Here is a 10096-nt window from a genome sequence, read left to right as displayed (position 1 = left end):
ACTGTCATGAAAAAGCAACAAGTGCCAAAAAATATAATTTCCAGAATTTTTATAGTCCTCGTTTCCAAGCAGTGTAACTCAATTTTCCATGCAAGAAAATCAACTGGACTTCTTGTTCAGGCAAATTTACATTTTACAGTCTGTGTAGCAGGAGTCCAGCTGACCACTACTACTGAATTTTGCAAGCAAGGCTGCTCTTACTGCTTCGTCCACGAAAGCACTTATTGCTTATTTATTTTACCTTTTCAGTGCCACCTTTTGGAAAATGTCCGACAACAGCAGTGCCTATGCGGTTTCAATCGCACTTATGACTCACTCAATCCAAATGCTCTGAATTTGTCACAACTGGATAGAAGTCGCCGAGACTAACAATTATATTTTTTAGTGCAATGGAAAGCTTATAATAAGTGCAAAATTCCACAACAGTTGCTAAGCTCGGCAATGAATTCTTGAACCTGTAAACTAATCAGTCTTTTAGTGCCCCTATAAAGGAAATACTGGGCACAAAAGCAAGCGAGCATCGATTCAGGTGACAAAACAGATGTAGCCCCACCAGCAAGAATGCCACTTTGAGGTGAATAGCACAACTGTCATTTCGACACTTAGAGGCGGCTACATAAACTCTGCACTAATATGCACATGCTTGTGCACCCTTAACACAATCATGTACAAATCTACTTGTGCACACCACCATGCTACAAGGGCTATTGTCACTCTTCTCATCAATGTGAAGGCAGTAAAAACTTTTTTTTTTTGTGTCGAGATACATGTTGAAAAGCTAATAAAATGTCACAAATACTGCTAAACAACCAGAATGCATTGAACAGCTACATTACATCATGTAGTCGCATAATGGGGTATACCATTCATACGAAAGCTTCGCCACCAAACCACTTCACTAGGTTTTATAGTATTTTCTTTACTGATAATAAATTTGAATTCCTTGTTTTAGCCTGTAATATCAGGCCAAATTCAATCGATACTTTTTGAGGTAGGATTCTTTAATTTCTACTCATTAAATAAAACATATCGGGCACTTCCCATTCTAACCCATACTGGAATTATCTGGAAAAATATCCTCGATAAAAAATGACAGACATAACCGATGTTTTATTCAGCACAAAATACACATGAAATGGTCTTTGAAAATGACTCAACGGCACCTCCTGTCAGAGGACCGGTCCCTTCGGCGATGGCTTCTTTTCCTGCAAAAACAAACATAGCAACAATCAAGGGCATGCCACAGTGAAAACAACAAATAACGTCCCACTAACAAAATAAATGAGCTCAATGGCACGCACTCCCTATTTCCAGCAGTATACTCCTGGCTGCTAAAGAGTGAATATCAAGAATTTACCAGCAGTGCCTTAAATGGACTACAGTGGGTTTTGAGGGAGGCATCATGGAACATGCACATAGAGTTTACCATCAAAAGAGCGATAAACGAGACGAGAGGTGCAGCATATTCAAATAAAGTTTTGGTTTCTTTCGCACATCACACTTTAAACAAATTATCCTGTCAAGTGAATTTGGGTACAGATCTGTATATCATTAGAGCAGCTCCAAAGGTGGACTCAAGCTTTGTTTTAACCTGGTTAGAGTAAAATTCAAGGTGATGCTTACTTTTTTGTTGGCCCTTTGACAAAACACCAGTCCACGTTGATGACCTGGTCCAAAATCTTTGCCCCATTCAAAGCATCTATGGCTGCTTGGGCTTCCTTGAATGTCTCATACTCCACAAGGGCATAACCCTAAGTCAGGAAAAGAATGCACAGGTATTTCAGTAGAAAAGTCCCAACTATTTGCTCTACTTCAAATGACAATTTGCAGCCCTGAGCTGTAACAGTATTTTGTTTGCAACAGATGCTATTCGTAAACAAAACACTACATAACTAGTGAACTCTGCATTAAGATACAAACCAACACGCTATTCGCAAACAAAACACTACATAACTAGTGAACACTGCATTAAGATACAAAACAACACGCACAGATGCATCTTTGCATTGCACAACTACTCAACACATATAACAGCTTGCAGTTACGCATCTCGCATTTCCAAGCAGAGCTCTGGAGCTTTGCTGCTGAACAGATGGACTGTTCCCAGCTATTAGAAGAGTACCTAACCTAGCTAACCTAACTAACAATAACTCATTTTAAACACACTGGTTGAACACTGCAGCTGCAATGAGCAATGCAGTCAGTGACCTCCTCTTATATGTCAAGTCACTCAGTGAATGTCGCACTGAATGGTGGACAAATACTGCGTGGGGACTAACAAAACAAAATAAAAAGTCCCCACCCGTGCCACTAGGAATACTGGGCTTTCAACAGTGGACGCTCAGAAATAACACTGCCATGCATGTGTGACGAGATTGCAAAGATGGAGGCAGGAACAAACAATGCCACATGAACACTCTCAAAAGCTGTCTACATACTTTCGCATGGCATACAATGACTCTGCCCAGTGCAGCCACATGAAAACAAACTGACAAATGAGCATAAAAAGGCCCAGCTATGAAAACAGACTTTTGCAAGCTTGAAGGGGCCCACTCAACCCTATGTTGTTACTATGTATGTGTCAAAATGCATGCAGCTTCTGCACCAATTAACTTATAGGGGGAACCAGAGTGAAAAGATGCAGGATGAAAATGTCAATGAAACCGCATGCATACCTTGAGGAAACCTGTCCTCCGATCAAGGTTCAGGTGCAGATTCTTTATCTCACCGTACTCAGCAAACTTCTCATAAATGTCATCTTCCTGTGCTTCTTCATGAACCCCAGTCACAAATAGAATCCAGCCTTCAACCGCTGCAGTGTTCCAAAGATACAACAGCATGGCAACGAAGTGAGTCACAATAATGGCAGCCTCTGAATGCTCAGCAGTACAGTTTCCAACCAATTTTTTGGACGCAAAAATTCATATACTTCAGTTATTTGGACTGACACTGCAGATGGGATACTTGATAAAGGATGCATGCTGAAAGTTAATTTAATGCTTTCTGGTTCCCTTATTACTAATAATGAAACCACTGTTAGCACAGAGTGCAGTTATTCCATAGAAGTCTTTTGCCATGCCACAAAGTGATTTGAATTGCTGCACATCACTCTGCGGTCCGTCACCTTAATTCAACTATTATAATGCCAGCATCATTGTAATGCCAGCGTAAAAAAACATGTGCCAAACTGTCTCTACTGTTTTCCAATCAGCTCTCTGATATGTTTTAGTTAGCACAGCACTATTAACACAAACACGAAAGTCTTACTGACTCATGTTAACCCAACTGAGCAGGTTTCCATGCCTGACCACACCCTGCCATGAATGGACACACTGTATAGGAGTTCAATGTCAGGGCATATCATGCCCTTTATTGGTTGGCAGCAGCTGCAATTACCATTCCAATGTCAATCATGAGATATAAGAATAAAAAGCAGTGAGCATTGTGCTCGGGCTGCAAAAGGTCAACTCTGCTGTGCTAATTACTATACGGAAATGTCTCTCACTTCACATTGAGCAAACTTCCCACACACACACACTGTTGCTAATCATACAACAAAGTTGCTTCTCCATGCCAGCATGGTTTCAGAAAAACATTCCTTTCATACAGCTAACCTCCATGTTTCACATTTCTGCCTCTTCCTTTATATAGCTAGGCCATGCTGTTGCCATTTGGCTAGATTTTAAAAGTCATTTGGCTTTGTCAAAACCTTGGGAGCACAGGTCTCCCCAATCTCATAATTAGGTGGTCATTTAATGCTTACTTAATATCTCACTAACCAACTCAGAACTTGTTCTTTCTGAGAACTTTTTGAGAACTACCGATCGCTTATGAAATGTAAGCCATAGGTGAAATTTATACAACCATCATCACATGAACACTTGAATACACATCTGTCACTTGGGACTTCAATATCAAATAAAACATACAACTAATATACAGATGTTGCCATTACCGGCCAATTTCACAAATAAAATGTGTGCATCAACACAGATTTTTAGGCGTGGACACCCCAGAGGCTACACTTCACTGCCATTCACTTCAAAACGATGGTTACTCGTCCCTTTCGGTAAGTATGTCATAAGTTCGGATCAGCTGGTGCGCATATTATTCATTCTAATGTTTTAGTCAATAAATGCATCTTCTGCTGCCGAACAAACATCAACATGGCCATAAAAAGGCCAAGAGTCAATTTTCACCAAGAACAATAATGGATGGAGGTGCCGTCAGTGTCACTTTAATGAAAAACACTAAAGTCAACCTCCCTCATTGTAGAAGTTTCATACTCAGGTTTATATTTCAGCTAAGATATGGCCTCTCCTGATTCAAACCAGAGCTATAAGCAACTACCGACATCATAATTAAAAAGGCTCTGAAAGGGGCTCTCAATAAAGTTATGGTATGCCTGAGGCGTTAAAAGGACGCCGCTTCACAAATATCTTCCGGCAAGATTTCTTTGAATGCGTTTGTTAGAAGCTGAGTTGTAGTCACATTATGAACTTCTGCATTCCCACGTCTTTCCCTCTCTTCTCGTCACTTTTCGCACGCTGAAAAGTCAGTGCTCCTCTGCGGCCGCATCTGCTTGGCCAATGCTGGCTGCCGACATGCGGCAGGAATCCCCCAGGGGGCAGAGCTTCGTTATTCGCTAGCAGAGCGACTGACTGGCTGTGGCTGTGTCATTAATGTTAGCTGCGTGAAATGGAGGAAGGCGCGAGTATGAAAAAGTCGCCGGAAAGGGCTCGTCAACTTCTTTGCAATGGTTGTGGGTTCTCAGCTGAGTGTAAAGTGTATTATTTGGCACAGGGACTCATGACAACACAACACAGCGATTCAGTGAGTTTATGCGCTATTCTCAAAGGTGTTTAAAGGCCCCCTTTAACAAGGCAGTGTTGTGCAGTGCCACTAACTGCATATAACACTTGAACTAACCTGCCTTTCATTTCTCCTGTGCACAATAACAGAACAGAATTAGCTCCCATGAGGCTTAACTGAGTGCCGATACTATCAATGTCATTCTGGTTTAACAAGTGCATACTGTTTACTGTGGTTGTTAATTTTTTCTTTCCCAATCCTCTTTCTTGTTGTACACTCCTTGAGTGCACTATAATGACCCTCTTGCTGAAGGTTATTCTATGGGCTACTTTTCCAAGTAATAAAACGAAATGTCCGATTAATTTCTTGGCCCACGTTACTCCCAATGCACTCAGGCAACAATAACAGCATGATGTGTTGCAATGCCTGACACTGATTTACTTTTAACATGACACACAGCAAGTGCAATTAGAGCCAGAAAATAAACACAAATAGGGCACACAGCATACGATAGCAGAAACCGCCACAGCATTTAACACTATCACATGCGCACATGCAGCTTGAGAAAGTCCTGAAAGTTCTTTCATTGTAGACACTTACACCTTTGTGGGCCCGGCTCGTCGTTTTCATCAACGTCCATGGCTTCATATTCTCTAATCTCTTCTCTCGCAGTACCCTCTATAAGATACAGTAGGTGAACAAACCTAGCATGTTAGAAGTGAAACTTCAATGCGCAGTGCAAGCAAGTGGTTTGTGAACAATACATACCTGACCCAAAACCACGTCCTTTCCTTTTACGTGCCCGTTCTTTAAGTTTCTGGACACTCTCTGAAACAGCGATCACAAAAAAAAAAGGGTGCCATAAGCACAGCACACTTATTCAGAGTATCATCAGAGCATAGCGACCACTATAGAAAGGAGCAGTAATAAAAAAAAATTAAGCAAGGAACGTATACAAAACAAAGGTTTGCAAATATGCTAAAATCTAGCATTTGAGCAGAGAGCCATAAAATTCATTCCTATAGAAACTTTTACTTTCTCTCAATGGCTGTAGAATATTCTCTCCCTTCTCTACTGGTTCATTCAAATTCGAAATTCACGTGGAGATTTGCTCTGAGGTCCCTCCACGTAGTAACAAGTCTGGAATCAGCGCTTGCATGGCTCAAGCCACTGAAATGAAAAACTGCTGGTGCCAGCAAGCCAAGTGGAATGGTCCCACCAACTACTAAGCCCAGAATGACCATCAAGAGGAGTCACTCATACTGTTTTCTCATAAAGTGGCCAAACCAGTGCACTGAACTGCGTGAGCCAAATCAGCTCGTTTCTCCAGGGGTTGATAACGATGAGTTTTACTATTCTACTACACAAAGATTACCTCACTATGAAATCAGCATGCAAATGAACTAACAATGTATGAGAAAAAATATCTGATGTGTGCTGAGACAAATGCACACAGTCAATACCCATGCCACAGGTGTAAAAAAATTGTAATTAAGCACTCAATACCCCAATTTTTAATGCCATTCATGTAGTGTCATATATACAAAATTTAATTTGCAACATAATGAGATCACCACTGCACATACACCCATGAAATGTATAATCTTGTATCCAGAAAGCTACCAGAGTCCTTCAGAAATATTGCGAAGGACCATGATACTACCAGGCAAAAAACTGCATTTTCTGCAAGTTCACATAACAAATCGGCAGCCTTAAACATGCCTTTACAGCTTGAATTACTGGGAGCTTGCACATGAAGTGATGGCCACCATGATAGGTTACAGCATGCAGCTTCCACAGTGCAGGCTTAAGCAGGTGGCGCTAAGTCAATCAGACATGCGTGTGACCTCTTGCCGTGCTGAGTGTACACCAAAATGGCGACCACATACAATGCCACCAAATCTGCATGCATAGCATAGGCTCTGAAAATTACTCGTAGGTTTAAAGCATTAGGAACACAGTGCCACTACCAGAAGTCCACTAAAAACACGCAGGAAATGCACTTAGTGCATTCCTTACCTGTGCCTGGCAATATATTATTGAGCATAATAAAGAAATGCTTCTGACCAGTGGTCATTCATTTGTCAGTTTAGACAGATAATCAATAATTTCAAACAATCAATAATATGGCTCGCGTTCAATAACAATTTCAGATATAACTTCTGACAAATCTCATGTTCCAAACAACTTTGCTCTGTTAAATGAGTACCTTTTCTAGTCATAAGGCTGAATATTCTGTATGGCCATAATTAGTTTAATCCTATCATTCTCTTTCCAGGGCTTCCCGGAGCCATGAGCTATTAAAAAAGCCCCGAAACACAATTTCAGTGCATTGTTTTGCCTGCTGGTTGCATAGAATAAGTTAAAGTGATGCTATTAGCATCAGTCGTACTGCGTATACTGCGGTTTTTAATATTTTAAGTAGCTCGCAAAAACAAATTCGTGGCCCTGGCAGTGTCACCATACAGTGGCGGTTTTTAGCAGCAGATATGACATCACTTAGTGGGAGCTTGATGATTGGTCAAAGAGTAAATATACTGCAAATTGTGTTAAAAACTAGAGGTACGTTTTGTCAAGTTTTTGTGTTTTATATTACATTAACAAAACCAACTTGTTTGCCTTAGATAAAAGCACTGTAAAGCCAGTAAAACAAAAATACACCAGCAGAGGCTCCGACTACTTTTTTCATCGAAGGACTTTGCGCCTCTCTGTAAACATCCTATGACCTAGCACTCAACTCTCTATGTATCTGAGAGCGGCTTTGCGGAATCGATCCGATCGAGCCATTGCACACTATAGGCGTTCGTTTCGGTCCCAAGGAAGGATGCGTTCGTTTCACATTTAGCAGGCAGTGTGCATCGTCAGCTTGTGGAAGATCACCGGGCGGCGGCGCCAGATGGCAAAACGTTCCCGTCAACAGCGCGCGCTCCTTGCTCGCGGTGACCAACCAGCACGCTAGAAGCGACGGTAGGCGGTAAGCAGTAGCGGTACACACTATGCTAAATGTGTCTGATACCTTGCGCAGGCTTTCACACCATCGCAGTATCTCGCGCTCGAGTTCGAATCCATAAGTAAGGGAACGTCACTGATCAGTGTTGCCTTCTGCGCCATTGACGTGACGATGAAGCATCGCTGGGTCAGCTGGGCGTTCAAATGGTTGTTGTAACCATGCAAACGGTGCTGCCAGCCTTGGCATGAACGAGTTACACAGAACAGGCCACCATGGAGTGCAAATTTCCGCCACGTGTTCAGATATGCTGTTTTGATTGGTCGCCCTAAGTGTAGTCATTGGGAGAGTGAAATGGGAATGGAAAGCTGCACGAAAATCGAATTGAGGGCAGCATTTTGTTTGCTTGTATTTTGAAATTTCTTCATTGAATAACTCCGGTTCCTATGCATCGATTCTCGTAATTCTTTTTGAGTCAGCATCTGTGTGACATAAAGAATCCATCTGAAGTGTAACCGGCCTCCGTTCAAGCGTTCAAGCGGTGTTTCGCAGCCCCTTTAAGGCTCTACCTAATGGTATAATTGGTTTTTTTGTGGAAAGGAAATGGCGCGGTCTATGGTCTGTCTCATATATCATTGGACACGTGAACCGCGCCGTAAGGGAAGGGATAAAGGAGGGAGTGAAAGAAGAAAGGGAGAGAGGGGTGTCGTGTGGAGGGCTCCGGATTAACTTCGACCACCTGGGGATCTTTAACGTGCACTGACATCGCACAGCAAAGCCTTAGCGTTTTTCCTCCATAAAAACGCAGCCGCTGCGGTCTGCGTTTTTATGTGCAGAATTTGCCCTGAACTCGAGCGTTTAATGCTGCTAACCGAAAACTGATCAACAGTGCTGAATTAAGGTAAAAAGCTATGCACGTCCTGTTAGTCTACGCACGAATTGGTCGGCTGTGGTTCTATCTGAACTGTCAAATCCACTACGATCTGTCGTAACCGACGACGACAAACGCTTGGCCTGTGAGCACAACGCATGTCATCCAACCCTTGGCAGCCAAAGCAGCGGTTATACACTGAAACTAAATAGAATCCCTACGGGTCTCAAATACAAATATATATTAATAAAGGTTACGTTATGTGCTCTGTACGGAGTTTATTGTCCCGAGGCGGCGAGCGGGATATGAGCGTGCCGAGGAATATTTCTTATCGTCGCGTTTATCGAGCTTTAAATGCTGCCGCCAGGTGTCAGGTCATTGCCAATGCGCGTTTGAGGGGCTTTAAATGCGCGGACTTCCACGTCAAAAGGAAATGCGTGCTTACAAATATACCTCCGCAAAATACACTGACAGCATTCGGTGAACATGAACTGTGAAATATAACTAAGCAATAAAATACACCGAAATCGCGCCAAGGTAACGAAAAAGCAGTCACCAGCAGCGACCGCGAGTTGGTGCTAAACTGTTAGACTACACCGGCTCAACGAGCAATGAACCGAAAAGCGCCACACAGTGCACTAAGCTGAACTGCATACAGAATGCCGTTCCATACTAAAACACACTCACGGTCTCCCTCCTCATCAACTTCGAAGTCTTCTCCGCCGTCAAGATCTAATACGTCCGCCATCTTTGCACGAGTGCGAAATGCAACGAAAACAAACCGCGACGCGGCACTGCGGCCGCTAGCGATGGCGTGCGCACTTTTCGTAACTGACAACTTTTTGAAGCGGTCATAACTGCAATAAACCTAACCAAAACTAATAAAACAAATTTAGCTTTTTGGAATTTAGTGTAAAAAACATCCAAATTACTCCAGGTACTCCGGATTTTTGAAGGCATTGCATGATCACGTGCTATAGATACCGTAATTTTCGGCATGCAGCGCATACACAGACTGGATTGGATTGGAGCAAACTTCATTTGTGCCTGCAGTTGGGCGCTATAAACGTTGGTTGGGCGCGCCTGCGACGAGGGCCTTCGTCGTCTACGAGGTTGCCGTTACTCGGCGCGGGTCTCCGCTCGCCGTTGCCGGCTCGCTGGGTCCCTGCCTTTTTTGCATACAGAAAAAATCTGCACATAACGCGCGCTAGGTTGGCTTACCCGCTTGAAAATGTATATGCACGTGCAGCGCAAGTATCCAAAAATCTCGTAATAGAATAAAAGTTGTAAATTTCACACCATATTCGGCGATACTGAAAGAACAGTAGTGCTCAAAGCGCAAAATTTCGGTACTAGTACTATGCACTGTCCTAGAATTATTTCCGAGAACCCTACATACCATCGCTATCATCTTGTGGTCTGCGGTTGCTGAAGGATAATGTACAAATCGACTAAATTTCGCACAA

At 42.6% G+C, this 10096-nt stretch overlaps 1 protein-coding gene across 1 annotated transcript; it reads right to left on the bottom strand.

The window, feature by feature from the left end:
* Positions 1 to 1090: 1090 nt before the first annotated feature.
* Positions 1091 to 9474, bottom strand: tsu (40S ribosomal protein S12 homolog tsunagi). Its single transcript, XM_077659779.1, has 6 exons — positions 9318 to 9474; positions 5581 to 5640; positions 5413 to 5490; positions 2676 to 2812; positions 1624 to 1751; positions 1091 to 1205 (listed from the first exon to the last, which is right to left on the bottom strand). The coding sequence occupies exons 1-6, from the start codon at positions 9376 to 9378 to the stop codon at positions 1154 to 1156; spliced, it is 516 nt and encodes a 171-aa protein (XP_077515905.1). The 5' UTR covers positions 9379 to 9474; the 3' UTR covers positions 1091 to 1153.
* Positions 9475 to 10096: the final 622 nt, after the last annotated feature.

This window comes from Amblyomma americanum, chromosome 3 (assembly GCF_052857255.1).
Source record: "Amblyomma americanum isolate KBUSLIRL-KWMA chromosome 3, ASM5285725v1, whole genome shotgun sequence".
In the NCBI taxonomy this organism is placed as follows: domain Eukaryota; kingdom Metazoa; phylum Arthropoda; class Arachnida; order Ixodida; family Ixodidae; genus Amblyomma; species Amblyomma americanum.
The sequence above is the reverse complement of the archived record's forward strand: the minus strand, read 5'-3'. Positions and strand labels throughout refer to the sequence as shown.